General features: G+C 39.1%; 1 protein-coding gene across 17 annotated transcripts in view; it reads right to left on the bottom strand.

Annotated features, from left to right (window-relative positions):
- Nucleotides 1–25,854, bottom strand: part of PCGF5 (polycomb group ring finger 5) — a 122,102-nt gene that overhangs the window by 44,353 nt on the left and 51,895 nt on the right. For 9 of the 17 annotated variants that reach the window (XM_063781961.1, XM_063781966.1, XM_063781964.1 and 6 more), the window contains exon 2: nucleotides 16,918–17,212. In XM_063781961.1, coding sequence (XP_063638031.1) covers nucleotides 16,918–17,029 — 112 coding nt within the window. In that variant the 5' untranslated portion in view covers nucleotides 17,030–17,212. Of the gene's footprint in view, nucleotides 1–16,917; nucleotides 17,213–18,330; nucleotides 19,324–25,854 lie in introns of those variants that run through there. The other 8 variants (XM_016918841.4, XM_054660346.2, XM_016918842.4 and 5 more) reach the window with 5 other exon arrangements.

Here is a 25,854-nt window from a genome sequence, read left to right as displayed (position 1 = left end):
GGATAAATAAAATTTCAAATAAAGATTCTAAACAAAGACAATGGAAACATGACTTGTGGATTTGGGGCCACAAGCCTATATAGCCCACATTTCCTACAAACACTACTAATCTCTCTGGCTATAAATCTCTCTTATCTTTCACCTAAGCTTCTACTATATACTATGCCAAGTTTTGCCCCAAAACCTTAGACAATATTTACAGTACCTGAACTATAAAATATTAATTCAATTCCTCATCCCAATACTCCTCCTCCATTCTATTACCCCGTATAACCTGAAATTTTCACATGGTATAGATTGGCTCTCCTACTCCCCTTTCACAGCTGCATTTCAAGCTACTTCTTTCTCCTCAAGATCAACACTATCTAAAAGTTTACTTAAATGATTGGTCAAAACTAAACACTAGGATTCTTACAAATGAGATTAGGTTTGAAAATGTGACATATCACATATACTGACCAAAGCAACAATGGTCATGGAAGAACTCTACCAGGTATCTAATTTTAAAATCATTTAGTACATACAGAGATTAGCAGCATTTCCTCTTGTTTGTTTATTCATTGATTCAATAGGAATTTACTGAATGCTAGACATTATATTAGGAGTCGGGGATGCAGGGGCCAACAAAACAAAGCCCAAATTCTTATGGAGCTTATACTTTATTTAGGAAGGCAAACAAACAATTTTAGTTAGTGATAAGTGGTATTTTTACCTGCCTCCCCCTCTGCCCCCCAAAAATAAGATAGAGACAGGGTGCTGGGAGCCGGCAGCTATTTTAAATAAAGTGATCAGGATAGGACCCCTTAGCGACCCCTAAGTTGGTGACATTTGAGCAGTTTTGTTGGATGAATGTACCTGAATCCCATACTCTCTCTTTTCACCATTACACACAGCTATTAGGATAACATTGCCTTCATGACAATTCTCACAAAATGTGGGTAAAAGACAGTATCAGAAAACCTTAAAAAAAGAAAAAGCTTAGATATAAAAGCTTGGCCTAGAGCTATTATGTACAATTGAATACTTTGCCTTCTTCCCAAATTTCTTGTCCCCAAAAGGGTTTCTAAATGTCTTCTCAAGTCAAAATAATCTTTGGGAAGAGAGAACTGCCTTATTATGCCAAGCTGAAGTAGAAGACAGAGAAGCTGAATTCCTTCAGAACATTGCTGGTATTTGCTCTTTTCCCAGGGATGATAGATAAGTCTCTGAAATTTGGGAAAGAGGCAAAAAAAAAAAAAAAAAAGAAAGAAAGAAAGAAATGAGAGTGGAGGGATTTTAAAAGCCTGATCCTGACATGGAGCTCTGATCTTTGTAGTTCAAAAGGTTTATTGTACTCAACGGGTTGGCAATCCTTGGTTGTCTACCAGGCTTGACCAAATAGAGAGGTATGTGACATGCCCAGAACAAGTCCTCACCTGGATCAGCCAAAAGGCTAAGGGTAGGACCCTATCCTCCCAGAAGCTATACTAAGCTAGGCTGCTCATGAAAGAGTTGTAGGGCTCAAGCATCCAAAGGTGCACACATTAAAGAGTAAAGTTATGCTAATTGCTTAAAGTCAAAGCAGCACCAGTACCCAAGAACAGTGATGGGGAATATTAATCTATATTCTAGATCTGGACTAACCAATAGAGAAGTCACCAGCCACATGTGGCTACTAAGCATTTGAAATGTGGCCAGTTTAAGTTCAGATGTAATGTAAGTATAAAATACACACTAGACTTCAGACATAACCTGAACAGGTAATCTCAATAATTTTATATTAATTACATTTTGAAATGAAAATATTTTAGAGATATTGTGTTAAATATATTATTAAAATTAATTTTACTTGTTTCTTTTTTAGTGTGGCTACTAGAAAAATTTAAATTATACACATGGCTCACATTTTATCTCTACCGAAGGGTGCTATTCTAGATGGAGACAGAATCCCTCCTATCAAGAGGTGAATTTATTTTCACACCAACAACTGAGATGCAGTATCTTATTCCACTTTTGCTGGTAAAAAAGAGGTTTCAATAGGCCCAGTCACCTGCCTATTCTGGTGAATGGCAGCAAAAAGACCTAAATTCAGGTTTTCTGATGCAATTTTTTTTTTTTTTTTTCAGATGGATTCTCACTCTGTCGCCTAGGCTAGAGTGCAGTGGCGCTATCTCGGCTCACTGCAACCTCTGCCTCCCAGGTTCAAGTGATTCTCCTGCCTCAGCCTCCCTAGTAGCTGGGATTACAGGTGCCCATCACCATGCCTGGCTAATTATTTGTATTTTTAGTAGAGACGGGGTTTCGCCATGTTAGCCAGGCTGGTCTCCAACTCCTGGCCTCAAGTAATCTGCCCACCTCGGCCTCCCAAAGTGCTGGAATTACAGGCGTGAGCCACTGCGCCCAGCGTTGATGTGAATTTTTGAAAGCATTTTTTCAGAGGCTAATACCAAAAACTGTCTTTCCTGACAATTTTTTTTCAGATAGTTTTAGTAAAAGACAACTTTAAGATGCTGAACAATGTAATATTCTGACTTGCTTTGTTTTTCGTTTGGATGATTTGGTAGTAGTTGTCATTACTGTTATTATCATAGTTAACACTTAATGGGTTTACGTACCAGGCATTATCTTAAATATGCACATGTATCCAACATATTATGTCCATGTATGTCCTAATCAACATATATTTAATTCAATACAATTTAATAATCTAATCTTTACTACATTCCTATTAATTAGATAGCATTTGGCCTCTTATAGATAAAAAAATGAGTAGAGAATTTGAGCAAGTTGTCTAAAATTATGAAGCTAGTAAGTGGTTAAAACCAATATTTGAATCCATTTTCTTAACCAATGTATGTGTGATACATTTTCTTCACACTTTATTTACATAGGTCTACAATATATAGAAAAAGAATGTCTTATTCCTTATTTTAGGAGCCTTAAATATGTCTACTTGTACAATTAGATCTCCTTTTAAACTGTATAGAGCCCTCTTCAGTAGCTTATTTGTTCCTTTAAAAAAATCTCTAGAAGATACATCTCCCACATGGCTTTTAAAAACTGTTAAAGCACAACCTTACATAAATTAGAACCTGAGGAAATCCAGGCTTGAAGCTCGGTGAAACTGGAAAAAGTAAAATGAGGATTTGGTTTCCCTTAGATGCTTAAAAAACTTCTCATTACTACAAAACTCACTTCTAATTCTTAGTTTATAATTTGAAGTCCATACTAGCAGTACAGCACATTTTAAAAATATCTTAAAGATTTCATGCCAAACTCTCTAACTGCTCAACTACTGTAGTGGTTAATCCAATTGGTCCAAGAATGATGTTAAAAAGGTCCTGGTCTAAGGTTAAGACTATGTATACAGACCAAGTAGAGTCTTCATTCTCAACAGCTACTCCACACAGATTCTATAGCCCTAAGAAGCACCTGGGTCAGAAAGGGAGTTAGGCTCACCAAAGATGTCCTCAGGTGGGAAAACACTTAAGTAACAACTTAGCTAATATTTAATGAGCACTAACCAAATATCAGGCTTGGCCTCAGGACTCCGTATGGATTATAGTATGGACAGTTACTATCCTCCCTGGGCAAGTGAGGAATGTAGTGCTGGAGAGCCTGAGTAGGCTGCTCACAGCTGCACAGCTGTGCAGCAAAGATGGTATCCATCCCTGGACTGCGCAGCTCCAGGCCTAAAATCCAAACCACTATGCAATGCATCTTAGAATTAATAACATTTGGTCCCTGGCATCAAAATAAAAAATTCATATCATATATTTTTTAAATTTATTATTATTTCTTTGTTTAAGACAGGGTCTTACTCTGGTCATCCAGGCTGGAGTGCAGTGGCATGATCATGGTTCACTGCAACCTCAAACTCCTGGGCTCAAGTGATCCTCCTGCCACAGCCTCCTGAGTAGTTCGGACTACAGGCATGGGCCACTGTATTAGTCTGTTTTCACGCTGCTGATAAAGACATACCTGAGACTGTGCAATTCACAAAAGAAAGAGGTTTATTGGACTTACAGTTCCAAATGGCTGGGGAGGCCTCACAATCAAGGCAGAAGGCAAGGAGGAGCAAGTCACATCTTACGTGAATGACAGCAGGCAAAAAGATAGAGTTTGTGCAAGGGAACTCCTCTTTTTAAAACCACCAGATCTCGTGAGACTTATTCACTATTGAGAAAACAGCGTGAGAAAGACCCGCCCCCATGATTCAATTACCTCCCACTGGGTTCCTCCCACAACACATGGAAATTGTGGGAGTTACAATTCAATTTGAGATTTGGGTGGGGACCCAGCCAAACCATATCGGCCACCATGCCCAGCTAATTTTTAAAATTTTTGTAGAGACAGGATCTTGCCATATTGCCCAGGCTGGTCTCAAACTCCCATATTAAAGCGATCCTCCTGCCTCAGCCTCTCAAAGTACTGGGATTAACCAGCACACCTGGCCCTTTATACTTACCTCATCACAAACATCATTAAACTTTTGCCTAATGTTTACTAAGTGAATTCCCTACTTTTACCATTTGTTAGATTTGAACCAGGTTGTTGGACAAATTAATAGAAAAATGGCCACTGCATCATCTAAAGCAGTGGTTCTAAAATTTAAATGGGCATCATGATCACTAATTAGAATTTTTAAAGAATTGACTCACAGGCTCCATCCCAGACCAATTAATTCAGAATATCTAGGAGATTAGCACCAGGACTATAACTCTACAAAACCCTCTCACTGATGCAGCCAAAAGATGACTGGGAAACATTGGCCAAGGGAGACTAGGAGGTAGTCACAAAAATCTTACTGACTAGTACCATTGTTAGGGTGCCCATTCCAGGATTTGGCTCTCTGCTAAACCATCATCAGAAGTCACTTTATTATCACCATTAAGAAACCATTATGACAGGACAAAAAATAATTAAAGAATTTGTGATCAATGTACTCTCCCTATAATGCAGATATACATGAAAAACCAAGGTAGTATAGCATAGTTGTTCCAGATAATCTTGAGGCAGACTGCCTAGATCTGAATCCCAGTACTGCCATTAGGCAAACTACTTTGTGTTTCTGTGTACAAGGGAGATAACAAAGGTACCTATCTCACAGGGTTCTTGTGAGGCTTAAAGGAGATAACATATGTAAAGTTTACTGGTTTACAGTGTCCGGTAACTTGTAAGTATTCAATAAATGTGAGCTTTACCATAAATTAGATCACTGGATAAGCATAAAATGATAAGGAGAATCAGCATCACAATACTGAATAATATCAGACTATGATTAGCTTGATGCACTAATCATAAATAACAGATATCATGCTGATGGAACTTGAAATGTGTATCATTCACTGGTATTAATTCCCTGCCGCCATTTCTACCCTAGCCATTTCTACCCTAGTGATAGTCTTGCAACTCAAGTATGAAATTTAAGACACATTGCTTCACCTGAATAGGAAGAGCCTATCTTTGAATGCAGTACACTTCTTTTACTGGGGTAGGGTGAGGTGTGTGTCCAAGATTGACCAATGCTTTTCTATTATGCATTCTTTCCTTCACTTTATGTTTAATTTATGTTAAAAATAAACATATGTTTAAATTCCAGTACAGTCCCACTGGTCTAGAAGCTATTTTGTTTTGCCTCTTCCCAATTCCTTTGCATATACCCTCTCTGATGCACTATTACATGTTGATTTCATAGTTTAACTATTATAGAGCTATCCTATTTCCTATTTTCAAGTTCTTGAGGGTGTCTATACAAAAGGTACAAGGTCATTTGTTGTTGCTATCTTAGATGTATGTGTGGTCCACCCAGGTCTCTTATGTATCACAGAGAGTGAGCTTCCCAGCTTTGATGTCAAAATATACAAATTTCTGCTCTTGAGTGCTAATTCTGCTATCATTGATGATAAAACAATAATAATCTTTTCTCTCATGTCTTTAAGTGTCTTCATTCATTAGTAATGCTCTGTTTATTAAAACTGACCAAAGGCTGACTTCCTTTGTTAAAATCTTTTAGATGTGTTGGTTTTATCTGTCAACTTAGATGCATATTTTTTCTTCCTTCCTTAAGCAGTTCACAATCTTCATACACATTTCTTGATAATGCTCATTTTATATACATTTTTGTCTTGAAAACTCTTATCTGTTAACAGTTTATAAGTAAACTGTGGTCATGTTCAAAGAGAAGAGGCATCAGTTTCCTGCTTTTGATACCTATTCTTACACGTGAAACTAACACTAATTTAAAAAATCCAGAATAGCTGTAATTCGCTTCCATGCATCTTCTTGTTTTATTTGTATAATGAACTAATTATTCTCTTATGTATGTATATGTGTATATATATTACATAATGTGCCATATATTGGCACGTTTCTTTCTTTCAAAGGCCTACACGAGTTGCAATTTCACAGAGAACCCTAAGGACAGCATTTTCTTCTACTGAGTACAACACTTTATTTATTTTTTATTTTTATTTTTTGCTAAGACAAAGCAACAGGCAGCGAAGCACACCTTGCTTGAACAGGGTTAGGAAAGAGTCTGGGGGTTTAAGCATGGTCTGGGGATCTTAGACTGAGCAGGCCAGCAGACCTTGAAAGGTCTAGGAAGGCAGAAAAGGTTACCCTACTTCTGTAGGCTGGCTTGTAGAGTCGAGTGGGACCCCAAGGTCATAGAGGCTGGTAGCTCAGTGGTAAGACTGGGATGGCCCCATTCCCTGTCTTACCAATATAAATTCCATGATCAATCAAAATAATCAATTCCTCACACATACCCTTGATAGTGTCACTCTTTTGTACTTCGACTCCCCTTCCCCTCTCTTCTTTGGTCATACTTGCTCAACTAAACTCTAATCCTGGCTAACTCTATCTAACTCTCTATGTACTCTGCCTCTACAAGATTACAGTGGAACTTTGTGGAAGAAAAACATGCAACCATGCTGACTGGTCTCTCACCTTAAATTCATGACCATGAACCTCAAGTGAATCCTTCATCTGCCAGGCTGTCATACTCAATGCCCCAAGTCCATTATGCTTCTTGCTAGTATTTCACACCTTCTCCTCTCTCTTCAAACCCCCAACATATCCTCCTCCATCCTCACTCTCCACTGAGGACCTCACTTTCTATTTTACTGAAAACAAAAGGAAATAAAATAACTGAAACAAAGAGAACTTTTACCACCACACCTATTCACCTACTAGCATCTATACTTTGTGTTCTTGCCTATTTCCAGAACTTCATGTACCTATCTAAAGCCATCCTCTGCCCTATATGCCAGATCCTGTCACCATGACCTAAGAACACTGATCAAGTAATTGTCCCCTTTCACTTACATCTTTTGCCATCTACTGAAGATTCTTAATGACATTTAAACATATTTCCCCCGCTCAAAAAGAACCCCCTAAAAACACTTCTGTTGACCCTACTTCCCTTATTAGCTATTTATTTGCCTTCTTTTGCAGTAAAACTCCTTGACATAGTGGCACTTATTCTCTTTAACTCCTCTCTTCCCATTCTTTTTTCACCTTTTCTTTACTTTATTAAGATTAAATACTTACGTATTCATAGTACAATATTCAAAACCAGAAAATAAAAAAATTTCCAACTGCTGACATTATCCAGACTTTTGCTCCTACCACTTCATTGAAACTGCTCTTGAAAAGACCACCATGACCTATGCATTGCTAAATCTAGGAATCTATTCTCAACCCCATCTTACTCAACCCACTTAACACAGTTGATCCCACCTCCTCAACACTGTGTTTACTTTGCCTTCCAGGACCTACTATTCCCATTGTCCTCCTATCTCACTGATTTCTCCTTTTAGTGGTACCTCAGGGCTCAGTCCTTGGTCCTCCCTTCAAACTTTCATTGTTTAAATAATGATGCATATGCTGATCATTCCAGGAGTCATAAGTCCAACTCCCAAATGGACATCTCCATTTGAATATGTTATAGCTTACATTCCTTTTTCTTTTCATGACCCACATACAATTCATTAGCAAATATGAATTTACCTTCAAAACCTATTAAGATTCTGATCACTTTTTACCACCACCTTGATGCAAGCCATTACCATCTCCTGCCTGGATTACTGCAATGGCCTCCTAACAGGTCTGCTTTCAACATAGTAGTCTGAGTGATTCCTTTAAACATAAATCAGATCATATAATTCTTCTACTCAAAACCCTGCCTGAAACGGATCTTCATTTCTCTCAGAGTAAAAGCAAAATCCTTAAGATGGCTCTACAAGAACTGCACCATGTGCCTGCGGCCATGCCCAACCCCATCACCTCTAACACTCCTTCACTCACTGCTGTCTAGTCATATGGGCCTCAGGTCATTTCTCAACAACTCAGTCACACTCCTGCTTTAGAGTCTTTAATTTTGCCATTCCCTCTACCTGAAACACCTCTCCCCTCAGATATCTGGCTAACTCCTTTACCTGGTCTTTGTTCAAAAGTCACTCTTAATGAGGCCTACCCTCAACACAAGTTTACTTAAAATTGTAACACCTCACTGGCCAATTTCCTTTACTCAGCTTGACTTTCCCCTTTTCTACAGTATTTATCACCTAATATAATACACACTATCATTTGTTTATTGCCTACTAGGTTGTTTGATGAGTCTCAAGTGCCCAGAATTGTATCTGGAAGACAAAGTGCTTAGTAATGATTTATAATATAAATGAGAACACAATGGTTAGGAATACTAAAGGGAACCAAAATTGTAGACCCTACCCGTGTTACTATTGCAGTCAAGTCAGAAAGAAGCTTACATTTTCAACTAAAGCAAGGGAGACGACTGAGTTTACTAGTAATTTTTTTGACAATTAAAGTAAGTTAGGCCAGGCACTGGTGGCTCATGCCTGTAATTCCAGCACTATGGGAGGCTGAGGTGGGAGGATTGCTTGAGTCCAGGAGTTCAAGAGCAGCCTGGGCAACATGGTAAGATCCCGTCTCTAAAATAAATAGGCTGGGCACGGTGGCTGACACCTATAATCCCAGCACTTTGGGAGGTCAAGGCAGATTGATCACTTGAGCCCAGGAGTTCAAGACCAGGCTGGGCAACATGGCCAAACCCCGTCTCTACACAAAATACAAAAAAAACTAGCTGGGCATGGTGGTGCACACCTGTAACACAGCTACTCAGAAAGCTGAGATAGGAAGATCGCTTGAGACTGTGGGGGATGGAAGTGGGGTAGGGAGGTTGCAGTGAGCCGAGATCTTGCCACTGCACTCCAGCCTGGGCGACAGAGTGAGATCCTGTCTCTAAATAAATAAATGTTAGTTCAATATAAACTAAAATATAACATTGATCATTTGCTATTAATTGAATGTCAGTGGTTCTGACATTATATATTCATATATGTATATATGAATACATATATATTCTGAGAAAATATAGCTTTGTGCACTGGCTTTAAATTTTTGACATAATACTGGTAAAAATCAGTACATATAAAACACCAGAAGTCTTCAGAGTACCCAAATGAAAATTATCTTTTGTCTTTTTTACAGTTAGACTAATTGTTTATAATGCTTATATTGAACCCTTGTGCTAGACTCTTAAACATACCTGTATACTGATCATGATTTCTAACCATGAATATTTTTGTAGTTTAGGTTACACACTTTTTCTCAACCCAACCCTGATATCAGTTCCAACTCATTCTGACCAAGATATATTCTCATAAGTCAATATAGAAGATTTCACTTTTTTACGTCTGTTGTCCTTTGGTTTTGTGCTTTAGTGTCCACTATGACGTTTTGCTCAACTATTTAAACATTCCTTGCTATCTAATACATAGTTTCAAAAGCTAAAAGAACTATACACATAACTTTAACATTATTACTAATAATAGATGACACCGAGATTAAGACCTATAATTATTCTTTCTTATTTAAAAAAAGTCATCAAAATGAACATTATAATCATTTTCATGAATGAATGACTAGTTTCTGCCAAAATACTGTTTGAAATATGTAACATCAGTATACCAATGACATCATTTCTAGTATATCTTAAAACATTATATTTGCACCTAGTGAGACGATAAATATAATTTCTATTTTGGCCTTTTTTATTCCAAAACATGTTTTTTATTCTTATTAAGAATACATTATTGTAAAGTTCAATTTATATCTTTTTTTCATTAAAATGGCTATTCATTCAGAATCATAAATTCAGATCAGTATTGGGTACATAACAGTTACATAGTCATGAAAACAGGTTTATTTTATAAATATTAGCTATAATTTTAATTAACATGTTGCTTAAAAATTTTTAGAAAATAAAGCTAAGCAGAAAAAAGAAAAATAAAATTAGGAAAATGTCATAACATATATTATGTAGATGTACCTGAGTCACATATCCAGGATTCAGAACTCAGCTCTAGCACTTACTGGCTGTTACTTAACCTCTCTCAGTCTTACCTCTGGAATAAGAATCTGAAATACTCTTCCCTTAAACCTTTTCATAGATTGATCCTTCCTATTATTTTAGTCCCTGCTCAGATGGCCACTTCCAAGAAAGACATTTCTGTTTTTAACTCATAGCATTTGTCATGTATAGCACCTGAAATTCCACTTTACTTACTTATTGTCTGTCTGTCCTATTAGAATGTTAAGTTCTAGGAAGGCACAGACTATGCCTGTTCTATTTATTGCTGTGTTGCAGTGGCTAGAATGATGACTGGCACATGTAAAAGTTAATGAACATCTGTTGATGCTTAAATAATACCACCTAACTAGAAAGGTTCTTGGTTGGGTAAAATAAAACAATGAATGTAAAGCTCATGATGCCCCATATAACAAACATTCAATAAAACAATAGCTAATATTTCATTCCTTTATTAGCATTTGTTTTAACAATTCTATGATTAAAAATACAAACTGCCTACTTTAAAGGATGCTAGTATTATAAATGTCTGATCCAAAGCAGTGCTTCTTAAACTTTAGTGTACCAGAGAATCACCTGCAGGGCTTGTTATTACAGATTTCTGGCCTTCTCTCCAGAGATTCTGATTCAGTAAGTCTACAGTGAAGCCCCAAAATGTGCACTTCTAATAAGTTCCCAGGTGATGTTGCTGATGGTGGATGCAGCTAATTCAGAGGTTTCCTTTGGGTAGCATGTGTATGTAGTGTAAGATTTTCAAATATTGAATATCAAAGCATCATGAGTTTTCTGTACCTTAAGTACTTGTATATTTATGGTATTTGTTCAAAAACAATAAATGGTTGGTAATACTTAAATTCTGTCATCTTAGGGTTAAGTTATTCCTTCCTACATATTACCACATAAAATCGCCGAGTCTCTCATCACGTCAACTATATTATCAATTAATCCTTCTTTGTAGAAGTTAAAAAATTAGTATAACAATGTGTTTTTGCAAATAATTTATTCTTAGGTTAGGGATTACTGCCATAATCTCTGAAGAGCAGAAAGAGGAAAGAAAGCTTTCCTTTTCTGTACCACAGAATTCTATGTCTATAAACATCCTTTTTTTTCTGAGGAAAGAATCACTAGATTCTTAGAGGGGCCTCTGACCACAAAAGGGTTAAGAACCAATACACTGTATTGGTCACATTTGAGCTGCTGGAACATAGCCCCTTTGTCCTTAGTTTAAGTAAAAAGTCTTTTGTTTTAAATCAACAACCTATACCACACCCAGCAGATACATTCTAAGCAGCTTTAAAGTTTCTCTTTTCACCAGGGTCACCTGGTGAAAGAGACAGAACATCCCTTAATCTAGGGCCATCAATTTCTAGTCCCCAGTCCAGAGTCTCTCCCTCTCCCTAAGACCCCAAAGATGCCTATGTAGATCCTAGGAGACAGTTTTCCTAAATTTGTAATTCCTAACCAACACTGCCTGTATGTTTCAAGTTACTTATCACTGCATTTGAATCTTTGAAAGGAAAAATACACAATAAAATAACTTATTAGCCATGCATTTATTCATTTAAGATTTTATTGAGACACTTAACCCAAATCTGCACGTGGTAGGGCACATCTTAGAGGGGATGAGTTTTAAAGGATGGGTAACTGCTAGCTGGGCACAGAGGAGGCATTCATTTCAAGGAGAGCAAACAGCTGAACCAAGTATTTGTATGTGTGAGTGTTAGGTGGTAGGGGAGGAAGTGGTAGGCAGAAACCAGTCACCACTAAGTAGCTTTAATGTATCCTGAGGTCAACGGGATACCTTTAGGAAATTTTAGGGTGGGTTAAGAGTGATAATGATAAAGACAGTAAGCTGTTTCTAATTATTACCACTTGGACACAGTTAAGAATGTGCTGCAGTGGCTTTGGTGAGATGTAATAAGAATCTGAATGAGAACAGTAACAGAGGGATGAAACTAAAGGGACAGATTTGAGAAGTATTAAAGAGAGAGACCAGCAGGACTTTGCCCAGTTTTGTTAGTGAGGGTAAAGAGTCAAGCATGGAGCGTATTTCTTGCTTGGATAACTGAGTGCTGGCATCCCATTTGATCATTCGTAGATATGCTGAGTTTCAGGTGGCTTCAGGACATCCAAGTGGACATCCAGTAGGATTCTGCAGCTAAGAAGAAAAGCGTAAGCCAAAAATAAAGATTTGAGAGGCCTCAGCATAGGTAGCTGAAGTCTCAGAATACATGAGTTCACACAGGAAAAAAAAAAGAACATACATCTAAATACATGTGTTAGAAATTTCTTCTTGGCATATAAGTTTGCTCAATAGTGTATACATTTCACATTTATCTTATTTACCACTCTACCCCCAGTGGCTAGCAAAGTGCCTGATATGTAATTACTTAGTTTAAATAATAAAATAATTATTTGTGCAGACGTGTTTATTTCCTTTGGTTTGTTAGGCTATTAAAATTATCTCACAGCCATGTAAACCATGGTTAATGCGGATTTAGTTCATCTAGTATTAAGTGATCATTTAAAGCTAAAACTCATTTGTGTTTGAAAATTTTAACTCATTTAAAAATTTTATCTATTTATCAAATGTCCCTGGCCTACTGAAGGGAAGAGGTATTAGTAGGTAAAAAGAGTCTAAATATGTGGTTTTTATGATGCTGATTTGATCATGTCATCAAATGTGATCATGTGATATGATGATGTGATTTTTTGCATCTCCTGCCAGGACCCTGGGCTGCCCCACCATCTCTACCTCCTATTTCCTTTTGATGAGCTCACCTTTTGGGCCCTTCTTTCTACATCTACCTACATCTACAGGGCAGCCCAGCAGTGCTGGATCCAGAATTTCTCTCTGAGAGAATGGGGAAGCACCAACCTATCTGGTTTGAGGTGAGAAAGAGTTGAAATGCACTTGCATAGTCATCTGAAAGAAGACTGAAGTAACTTCATTTACCCATATCAAAGCAGAGAGAGCTACTAATAATCCCTGCCTCCCGCCCATAAGTAGTCCTCTGCACCACTACTCAAGGGCTACTATCTGCCTGAGATGGCATATGGTCTGTAGCTTCAGGAATTTCACAAAACACGAGTTTCTTCTGCATATCATTCTGCTCCAGTATCCTGATACACATCTGCTAATCTGCTATTATATCACAGTCTGTCCTTCCTCATTGCACTTAACAGCATTTTTTATTTTTATTTATTTATTTATTTTTTTACATTTCTTAACTTGATTACTCTTTCTTCACTTGACCAGAGAGTCCAGAAGGACAGGTTCTATGTCTGGTTTTGCACACCAATTATAAAGCTTCATTTATGCATTTCAAACTTGAACAGTAAGATGAAAATCTTTATATTTTCTTATGAGTCTCCATAAAACCTAGCGTTTACTCATTCTTAACTCATTCTTTGTAGCATCATAACATTGTAGACTTTGTATAAAATAAGTAAGATACTCTTTGTATATGCCTAAGTCAAGATCTAAAATATTATATGGTACTACAATGTCACTTAACATTTCTCACTTTCTGCCTTTCCATTTGGTTATTTAATTTTATAACCATCCCAAATCACAGAACAACTGTATCTATCCTACATTATATATAAGAAAACCTTGTAGAAGAGTTGAAACCCAGGATATCACCACATATCAAAGACCCAACCAAAGACTGAGGAATACTGCTTTGCAGTACAATTTATGTTATCAATATTTGTTTGTATTTATATTGAGGCTTAGAGGCAAAAACTATCCCACTTGCAAAGTATTCTTTTATTTGTATAAATATATATTTGTATTTATTTGTATATAAATATTTCTAACAAGGGAATACCTTGCAAGTCGGATAGTTTTCACCTATAAGCTTCAATATAAATACAAACAAACAATACAGAAATCAAAGGACCTGCGAGCACATAAAGATTAGTGCTACTGGAATCCTCAGATCTCCTCAGAGATGCGATGGAGTACCTGACTCTATTATTTACTCTACTTTCTGTGTTCTCTGTTGACGATAAAGGCCACATTTGGGACTTACCATTGTATTTAAATCACATTTCTACAATGTTCATTCTCTCTCAGTAAAGGGGCTTGATGGCCACCAAGGGATCTTTCAGGCCAGGATGACATGTGCAGTTAAACTGTCATTTAATTTACCCCTTTAGGCTTTAAATTGCTGTTGAGAACATATATATGTTATATATATGTTGTATATATGATATATATCATATATATCATATACATGATATATATCATATATACATATATATGTATATATCATATATATGTATATATGATATATATCATGTATATGATATATATAAAAAATATATCCCTTTGCTTATAACCTAATTGTTTATACTTCTATAATCTTTTGTTTTCCTTTTTTTAAAAGTTACATTTAAATTGGGATTTCACTATGACCCAAAGAAAATTTTCTTCCAAAGGACATATATAAAATTTGTAGCATATAGATAGAAATGCGAGAGTTTGTGCTTTCTTCTCATCATCCAGAGTTGACAGTTTTTGCTGGATGAATCCAAAAATTAAAAACAATGAACAAATGTTCAAAGAAGCAAAACAAAACACACTGTGGACTGGGTCCAGGTTCCATGCTTGGTGCAACGGGAAACAGGGAAGTAGAATATAACTCTAGGGTAGCCAATTGGTTCTTCCTTCAAAGTATGTCCACAATACAACCACCCTTCTCCACCTCCATTTCATATCTTATAGCCTTGGTTGGAGGCCCTATAATCTTTTAGCTTTCCTACAGTAAGAGGCTTCTAACTGATTTGCTATTCCTTAAACTGGCCAAGTGTATTTCCATCTCAAGGCCTCTGTACTTAATTTTCCCTTTATACAGACTGCTTTCCCATATATCCACAGAGTCCTTCAGTCCCTTCAGGTTTCTGTTCAAATGTCATCATATCAAAGAGGCTGACCCACTATAAATTACCTCCATGTCTCCTATCTACAATTGTGCTTTGTTCTTTTTCATACTACTTATCACTAATATGGCATTTTTTAAAATTAGTTTTCCTACTAGAATTATACTTCTTGAGCAGAGACTTCTTTATTATCTTGTGCCCTTCTTTATTATCTCGTGCCCCAGCACAGTGCCTGACACACATAAAGTACTCAATAAATGTCTGTTCGATGATAGTTAATTAACTGTTCAAGTTAAATAACAATACAGGGCAACAGCAAACTAGTAATACAAGATAGTACATAGTTAATTGCTAATTGAATAAGATGTGCCAGTAATACCCCAAAGGAGTATACATCAGCATCACTTGGGGAGCTCTTCCAAAATATGCATGCCCAGGCCTTACCACAAGACCCACTTTATCTCCCCAGGCAGGGTCCTGAGCATGTGTATGCTTAAATAGCTTCCCAGATGATTCTATTTTTTATTGTGGTAAAATAAATGTAACATAAATGTAACATAAAATTTGCCATTTCAACCATTTCCAGATTATTCCATCTAGCATTCATTTAAAACTACTGGTATAACATTAAGTCAATTCAGCAGAGCAAGAATAGCTGAAAAACGAGGCTTACTAACAAAAATAAAAATAAAAATAAAAGTACCATGGTATATTAAAGAGCATGGGTTTTGGAGTTGAATGTAGGTCCACCACTCATTAGCTATGAGACTAGACAAGTTACTTATCCATTAGTTTCCACATCCATAAAATGAAGTTAAATCTCTATACCTTCTCTCTCCCCCTACATCTACTCCAAACTGCTCCCAGGTCATTGTAAAGCTAAGATGAAATCACATATATCTCTATTTTGATGCACATACTAGGCATTAAACTATAACTTACTGGAATTACTTTTACTGAAATAAAAATGAAATCATGCTGGCAGAAACACAAAGAGTATGTGTAATCTTGGCATAAGTGGCAGTAAAAAATGCCTCTTCCTCTTCCAATGGGACAGTTGAGAATGAAATCTGCTAGGAGCTCCACAGGTATACTACTACTAGAACAGTGATTCTCAAACTTAAGCATGCTTCAGAATCACCTGGAGGGCTTGTTAAAACAGATTGCTGGGCCCACTCTCGGAGTCTCCGGTTCATTAAATCTAGGGTAGGGCCTGATAATCTGCATTTCTAACAAGTTCCTAGAACTTGTAATGACACTGGTGCTGCTAGTCTAGGAATCACACTTTGAGAACCAGCGAATTAGAGTCTGCATATCCTAAAAGAATCTCTGAGATTAATTCCTTGAGTATAAATTTTTAAAATAAAAAAACCTGAAATAGTTCACTTAAAAAAACCATAACTGATAATATGCTTATGATTTTTAGAATATTTTACAATGTGATAAGAGTCAACTACTGAGATTCAAATAAAAGCAAAATTTCATGCCACTGGCAACCCAATGACAAATATTCTGAAAATTCAAAGTTAAAATAATTATTAGAATACTCATTTCTTAAAAGTTACAACATAGATAAAAACAAAACATGGCAATTTTAAAAGAACAAAATGTACATATAAACTTTGATAGGTATAATAACCTAAAAGAATACTTACATGTATGGAGGCATTCCGTCACTGTTGTTGGCTTGATCAGATACCCTTTACAGATATAGCAGGTAATGTAAGGATTAAAATCTTTCACCAAGTGTTTCCTTTGGGTAGCCATTCGTGGCTAGTGAAGACTGGCTTTAGTAGTTTGGGCAAAGAGGGGTCCTAAGTAGATGAAAGTCTGATCCCAGGAGCTGGTGTGTCGTTCCCAGTAGGATGTCCTGAGGCATGAGAACTAGCATCCAGATTTATCATGAGATCGCTGATCATCACTCCTTTTGGTGGTTCCGCTTTCCCATGTCTGTTTCCAAAATCATTTCAAAAAGATGAGAGAAAAAAGCGTCAAATTCCTCATAATGTATTAATATCATTCTATTAACAGCAAGTGTTACATGTTCCCAATTGGGTGAATAGGTGAATAGAACATATCCTTCATTGTATCATTAACTTGCAAATCTGCTATAATTCAGAATAATGACAAATTCATCCAGTCCTGGAACCTCAACTATCACCTCTATACTAATGACACCCAAAGCTATTAACTACAGTTTGATATCTTTACCTCTTCACTAATGCATTTTAACTATCTGCTTGACTGCTCTATTAGGAGTCCCTGCCAATACAAGTTAAAAGATTAAAAACTGAAGTAATTATCCTCCCTATCAAAATGTTCCCCATTTCCATTTTTAACCCTTCATCCAGTTACGAGTCAAACCAAGTTGATATCCTCTGCTATTCCATGCCCGGCTGCCCTACTTGTATATCGCCTCTCCACCTGCAGTCCATCTTATATTCTGCTACGAGGCACATTTTATTTTGTGACACTTGGGTCTTCTTATCAACGAATGTCAGTGTCTTCTCTTTACAAACAGAAAAATGTTTCTCATTCTGTCACATAAGACCTTCTACAGGTTAACCTTAATATACCCTTCAACAACTTTCTTCAACCTGAAGGGATCACTCCTCTCCCACCGTCTCCTCTGCAGGTTCTAAGCACTCTATCCAACACGCCCTTTCTCTCCTCTGTCTGCATGCCACCTATCCTTCAAGCCCTTCTCCAATGCTATTCTCAGTGCAATCTTTCCCTAGTTTTTAATGCGTACTTCTTTCCTATTACATTTGCCTTTTATTTTGATTTATAGTTACAATTCATTCTTTACCTTCTTTATTAGACCAAAAACTCTTCAATAGAAACTGGTCATATTTAGTAGATATATAACCTGGATAATGCTACTTTCCTGTCTCAGGTTTTTTTTTTTTTTAACTGTAAAATATGTATCCTCTTAGAAAACACAACATGAAAGGTGTTGATTTTCCTAAGTGCATTCTATAAACAGGAACTTTCCCCCATCTTAGCTGTTAACTCATTGGTAAATATAAAGCAACCGGAAAGGTAAAAGGCATTCCATCAACACATACCCACTGCGAATGTGCAGGGAATAGGCTCTGCGTGTAATCATCCTATCCTCTTGGGAAACCGTATTCGCGCGTGTAACAGAAAGCAAGCATAATCAAAAGACAGGGAATCAGGGTTCTGGCCCTTAGCCCTGTATGACCTTCAGCAAAGCGTTTCATATCTGTGCCTGGGTCTCGGCTTCCTCCTCTATAAGTTGGGATTAACTGCCTTGCCTTTCCCACAGGTTTGCCATGAAGCTCCAAAGTAAGAGAAAGTCCTCTGGAAGAGGAAATGCACGGTCCCGACCTGGGGTGGTGCTAAGATCCTAAGGCACAGAGCCCTGTGACCAAGACAGTTAAGGGAAGCAAGAACTTGCAATGACGGGGCGGGGGCAAGGGGGAACTTTTCTGCGTTCTCCGGCAGGACCCAGCGGTACAGCCCTGTGGGGTCCCAGCACAGCCGCGCCCGCCCGGCAGGTGCGCGGGCCCAGGCCCCGCGGGCGCGCTGCTCAGGCCGGGGAGAGCGAGCAGCCTTTGCCGGGGCCGGCGTCCGCAGCCGGCCGCTCTCCCCGCCGAGGTAGGCACAGATCCGAAGCCCCCGCCCGGGTTGGTAGCCCCCTGCACCCGAAGGGCCCTCCCGGCTCCAGGCTGGGCCGGCCAGGGCAGGTGTCTAGAGGTGTCGCTCTCGCCTGAGGCGCAAACTTGGGTGAGGAGTCTGGCGTCCCTGCAGCTCCCCAGCCCGCCCGGTACCTACCCAGCGGCCGCCACCGCCGCCGCTCCTCGCCCGCCAGCGCGCCGGCCTCAGAGCGAAGGAAAGTGAAACAGAAACAGCACCCGCCGCGGCCTGGCCGGTCCCCGCGCCCCGTCTGCTCTCCCCCTGCAGGCGGGAGCGCGCCGGCTCTGTGGGGCCACTCGGCTCAGGCCCGACAGGGCGCGGCGGGCCTCGGGGCCCAGGTCCGGTGCCGCCTCCAAGGGCAACTCCACCCACTTCCAACCGGCGGCGCCGCCCGCCCCTTCGCCCGGCCACGCCCCCGCCGCCCGGCCACGCCCACCACCACGCCCGGAGGCCGCGCCTGCTGCCTGCGCTGCTCGCAGGTGCAGCTGCCGCCCTGGCTCCCTGTGCTACACGTAGCTCTGGCCAAATATTATCTCGGTTCTTCTTATCCTCACCGTCCACCCCTTCGGTTGTTTACATCATAACAATGACTGGCATATTTTCCCTGGAGGGTTTAAAAGCAACGGTCAGTGATGAGACTGACGCACCCTGAGAATTTGTCTCTTCAGCTGAGTCTTCCCCAAGTCTGTCCCACCTGCGCCGAAGTGGGGACAAAGCCATCCCTTGATTTGCACCTTATTTGAAAATGACTGACAAACTTGTTACTGTAGCGTGGGTCCAGAGATCATGGTCGTTGACAACTATAAGCAAACGGGAACGTTGTGGAGGTTGAGGGTGGGGGGAGGGTGAGTGGTAAAGAAGCATTACTGTTTGCAAGGTTCAAAACAAACAAAAACCCAGTACTCTTTCTAGTGGACTTTGAGATCTACAAGAGACCATTCACTGCAAAAACCTTCATTCAAAAACGTGTATTTTAGAAGCCAGAGCAGTGATGGCTTAAGAAAATGACAATAGTAGAGGGTAGGGGAGACTGTCAATGCAAGATATTTGCTTTTTCTCCAACTGATAGGCGTTAACTTCTTACTAAAGTGATAGATGACTCTAAGTGGCAAACCAACAAACTTAACAACCGCTAGTCCAGCAGCCATACAAGTGTTCAAAGATCCATTTCAAATTTAAAATGCATCAAGCAGTAGACCAAGGCAGCTTTTTAAACTATCCATTTTATAATCAAACTTTGACATGTTTAAAAATTGCCATTTCTAATATCACAGCAGGAGCAATACATTTTCTGAAACAGCTTTAAATGACCACATTCGTATAGTCCTTTAAAGAACCATTTTCCAAAATCATACATGCCAATGTCCAAGCTGGGATCAACTTCATAAATCGCAGCAATCACAATGAGTAAGAGAAAACAAGTGAGGTCAAATGACTTCATGGCAGTAGGATTACTCTTTATGCTTCATATCTTTCATTTCAGAGACTAAACAGAACAGTATGTGAAAAATCACACTATTTCTAGTGTGTTTAAAATATGCATTGGAGGATATTACTGTATATATACCACAATATATAAAAAAGACTTGGTATTTTCCTATTTTGTGTCTGAAACTATTTTAAATATGTTTTAAAAGAATAACAGTGGAGTCCAGGGGGCTTAAATGTGATTGGTGACCAATCACAAGTGCGGTTAATCAGTATTCCTGAAGGAAACGAGCTTGAAGGCGGGTTTTAGGATGACATATGTTAGCAATGAAGGAAGGGGTCACAAACATGTGATATAGCAGTACCTGAGGATGAATGTGGAGGTGGGGTTGCCAGAATGGACTTGGGATGAGGGAGAACTACAACTTTTGTAAGGCAATCTGTGCTTTGTGTCTGGAGAGGCAGCAATAGTTTGCAGTTAAGTGTTCTGTGGTTTCGCCTCTGCCTTCTTCAGCAACCATTCCATCTCTCCCACCCCAATTTAAAAAAATGCACACATACACAAAATAAAAACAAGTTTAAAAACTCAAACATTTGTCTGGTTAAAAAAATAATAATAGGCCTGGCACGGTGGCTCATGCCTGTAATCCCAGCACTTCTGGAGGCCGAGGTGGGCGGATCATGAGGTCAGGAGTTTGAGACCAGCCTGGCCAATATGGCGAAACCCCGTCTCTACTAAAACAAAAATCAGCCGGGCATGGTGACATGCGCCTGTAGTCCCAGCTACTCAGGAGGCAGAGGCAGGAGAATCGCTTGAACCTAGGAGGTGGAAGTTGCAGTGAGCCGAGATCGCACCACTGCATTCTAGCCTGGGAGACAGAGCAAGGCTCTGTCTCAATAATAATAATAAAATAAGAATAATAACAAAAGTAATGGTAAGAGGGAGTGTTGTGAAATGGCAACTTTCCTGTGTGATGTGTATGCAGATTGTTAAGTATTAAAACATGGGACTTTCAGCTGCTGTGCTGCCTCTCCTTCTCCCCTGGGGCTCCTTACCAGTTACTTATCCTAGTCTAGTCCCTTGGTACTGCCAGTGGGGGCAGAGGACAAATGACGGAAGCTACAACATGAGGGGGTAGCTCTGATAACAAATCTCAAGTACCAGTGGGACCCTCAAGTAAACAAAGGCCTGGAAGCAACTGGATATAGGACCAGGGGGAAAAAAAAAGGCAGGATAAAGGAATAATAGCTGGGAGTCCCCTTATCAATAATGTACTTCAGCTTTCTCATTTTATAGATGTAGAAACTAAGATCCTGAGACGTGGTGAATTCATAATTACAGAGCTGATTCTGGTAGAGCCAAGACCAAAACAAAGGTGTCAGCTTCAGTTTTCTTTAATACCTCTTGAGAGTACTTCTCAAGTCCCAGAACTTAAGGGAGGTCTGGTAAGAAACAGATTAGGGCTGCGCACGGTGGCTCACGCCTGTAATCCCAGCACTTTGGGAGGCCAAGGCAGGCAGATCAACTGAGGTCAGGAGTTCAAGACCAGCCTGGCCAACATGGTGAAACCCTGTCTCTACTAAAAATACCACAATTAGCCAGGCTTGGTGGCAGGTGCCTGTAATCCCAGCTACTAGGGAGGCTGAGGCAGGAGAATCACTTGAACTTGGGAGGTGGAGGTTGCAGTGAGCCAAGATCGCGCCATTGCACTCTAGTCTGGGGCACAAGAGCGAGACTATGTCTAAAGAAAAAACACACAGATTAACTTTTTTTGTTGTTGTTAAACAAGGAAGAAAGAAAGGGAAGAATGGATGAGGAGAGGGAGGGAAATAACTGTCTAGATGGCACTTAGGAGCGAAGTGGCCACTGGAGATTCCCTATCAAAGAAGCATAATCCCAAAGTGATAACTGCTGCATTTGAGTATTGGCCCAGACTCTTCCAGAGAACCACAAATGGCTCTTAATAACTCCTGGAACTACTTGGAGCTATCTGTATACCTAACAAATGTTTTCATTACTTTATATTTTATATCTAGATTTTTATTTCATTTATGGCTGGGCAATGGGTGGGTAGGTAGTTCTATACTAAAAGTTCACATTCCTTTCCTGCCTAATAAATACATCATTAATTAACTGACTTTTAATGGCATAAAGTGATTGAAAAATGTGGTTATATATTTACATCTCCCTGAAATATTAAATAAGGTGAATTTTTCAGCTGGGTGCGGTGGCTCATGCCTGTAATCCCAGCACTTCGGGAGGCCGAGGCGGGTGGTCACGAGGTCAGGAGATCGAGACCATCCTGGCTAACATGGTGAAACTCCTTTTCTACTAAAAAGATTAGCAGGGCGTGGTGGCAGGTGCCTGTAGTCCCAGCTACTCAGGAGGCTGAGGCAGGAGAATGGCGTGAACCCAGGAGGTGGAACTTGCAGTGAGCCAAGATCGTGCCACTGCACTCCATCCTGGGCGACAGAGAGAGAGACTCTGTCTCAAAAAAAAAAAAAGGTGAAATTTTCATTATTATAAATTATGTACCTAAGAATGCTGTTTAATATTTTAACATAGAGTGCCTTTAACATATAAACTACTCTCTGTAATATAAAGGTCTTCCTATAGAGATTACAGAAAATATTACAATTGAACATAAATATCCTATAAGGCCCACATATATTTATTTTATGACCATGAATATTATAACTCTAAATCTATGTTTGCCTAAAATCAATGATGGATGAATGGTAGGGGGAACAGAGAATTGAAGAGAACTTCCAATCACCCTTGACCATGTCATTCTCTTACTGCACCCCTCTCCCACAATCCAATAATTTTCAAGGACTTCCCTTGCTAAATGTCTCTTAAATCCCTCTGTTTAGCCACCCTGTTCAGATCCACTATCATCTCTACTCTCTATCACTCAATGAACTCTTAAGTAGTCTTCCTACAGCTCTTTTCTGCCAAAGCATCTTCCACAGCACAGCCAGAAGACTCTTTCTAACTATATAAATGAGGGTCATGCTGCTCTCTGGCTTTAAAAAACCTCATTTCTAGAATAATGCCCAAACACTTAATAAGGCCATTTCAGATCCTTGTCACTTCTACAGCCTCCCCACCCCCACTTGAACTCTGTGCTCCAGCCATAATGTACCTCTTTACTCTCTAGCTAGATAGATATGTCTTCTTCCAAATGACCACCCTGTCTTTATCCCCTCACCCTTCCCCACCTCTGCTAAGTCTGACCAACCCTTATATATCCTTTCACGTATTAGCTGATTTCAAAGGTCACCTTCTCAGGCACCTCAAAGCTGCCAAAGAGCCTCCTGTATACACACAGACCATATTCATACATTAACAACTCACATTTATCCTCTCAAATCAAATATCATACTCTTAGATTATCTGATTTACTCATCTGGATCTCCCACTAGAGTGTAAGCCCAGTGGATCCACTGCTTGGCTATGCATATCCCCAGCAGAGTGGACGGCAAAAAGCAAGTGTTCAAACAAATATTTATTGAAAAACTGAATAATTTGCAGCATACATTCTAAGAACTGATCCTATGTATTCTTTCTTGGGTTTCTTCTTGAAGCGATCCTTACAAAGGATGTGTTAAGGCATAATCCCTGCCTTCTTGGATTATTAATTAAAATCACACCAGGGAGTACAGACTTATCCACAAGAAACAATTATGGAGCAATATATCAAAATTTATTAATAAAGTGTTACATGGAACATGATCAAGTGACAAAAACTCTAGTTGAAAGCAGCAGCACTATGGGTGGACAAGAAATTAGTCCTAAATGCCTTCTCTGCCAGTTACAAATGAATGGTAATGGCATATGAATGATAAATGAGAAGGCCAGAAGAAAAGTGTGTTAGCTGTCAACACCAGCCTCACCATGGCCAGTATCAGCAGCTCTGAGAAGAGGCCCTGAAGGGCTGGGTGGTGAGATTTCCCCGTCCCATCTCTTTTCAAAGACAGCAGACTCAGCAAAAGAGGGCACATTTGAAAATAAGAATATTGCAGCTATGGGAACTAGATCAGACCTGACAGCCTCCTAAGGAGAAGGACGTATGTTTTTATTTCTATGACGTTAAACAAGGGAATTTAAGCTGCTGACGGGTATTCTCCTTTTCTAGCTTTTTGGATGACTATTATATGCATATTAAGAAGAATCTGTGAACAGGGAGTTTCACACAAGTCACCAAGGCCGAGGTCTGTTCACAAACTATATTACTGAATTATAAAAGACGAGGCTTTGATACCAGATCATTTCAATATCACCATTTTAATTTATTAAATTAAGAAAACTGAAGAAAAATCCAAGGAAGAGAAGTAATTACATGTATTCATTTATGCTTTTAAAAAGCAAATTTTGTCAAGAACTGTTGTTCCTGATTTGAACAACTTACAATGATATTTCACTTCCCAAAAATGTTAGGAGGGTGATGCTTATTACAAGTACTGATGAGGAAGTTAATTAGAACTTCATGATTATAAATTCATAGATCACCATTTCCTTTACAATATTTCCATAACTATTGATTCTTTAATCCTTTTTACCAGTGAAGTCTGAAATTTTAAGTAGAACACTCATTTCTACTAGAAAAGGAAAGACTTTCTGTAATGAGAACCTGAACTTATAAGCATAAATTGATTTTAAAATAACTGTATTCTGGCTTATATCCCCATTTGGGGATTCTCTGCTCCTTCCTTTCAATTTAGTTTAATCAACCTTTCTCTGGATCCATTTCCTTCCTTGTCTTCCTCAGACCCAATGCAATCATCATTAACTTTCTCCCTGTTCTGGTTATCATATTTTATCTGCAGTTCTTTAGCCTTTTGGCCGTTCATCTGTTTGTCGTGCTCCTCTACCAGTGTGCTTGTCTGCAAATCAGTACTACTAAAAACATGTTATCCCGGTCAACTGGGTTCTTAATGCTGCGTTTTGTTTTGCTTTGTTCTTATAATTACTCCTGTATATGCCTGGACAAATTGTCTCCTATTTCTCATAGCCATGATTTTGAATTTGATCAGTTCCCTTAAATTCTCTAACCCAGAGGTAGCTAAGTATAGTCCCTTCTTCTGGTAGCAACCTCCCTGGAGGAAATTTCCCCTCCCCTACAACATGCAATTGTGCTGCTGCTCCAGCAGTCCCATGGCCGTCTTCTCTCTGTGCATCTATCTTTGCATGACATTCTCCTTGTCTGTCTGTCTCTCCTTTTTTTTTTTTTAACATATATTTTTTAAGACAAAGTCTGTCTCCCAGGCCAGAATGCAGTGGTACAATCACGCCTCATTGCAGCCTCAATCTCCCAGGCTCAAGTGATCCTCCCACCTCAACCTCCAGAGTATCTGGGACCATGGGTACATACCACCATGCTCAGATAATTTTTGTATTTTTTGTAGTGACAAGATTTCACCATATTTCTCAGGCTGGTCTTGAACTTCTGGGCTCAAGCAATCCACCCACCTTGGCCTCCCGAAGTGCTGGGATTACAGGC

The sequence above is a fragment of the Pan troglodytes genome, chromosome 8 (assembly GCF_028858775.2).
Source record: "Pan troglodytes isolate AG18354 chromosome 8, NHGRI_mPanTro3-v2.0_pri, whole genome shotgun sequence".
Classification (NCBI taxonomy): Eukaryota; Metazoa; Chordata; class Mammalia; order Primates; family Hominidae; genus Pan; species Pan troglodytes.
Note: the sequence above shows the minus strand (reverse complement) of the source record. Positions and strands in the feature narration are given on the sequence as shown.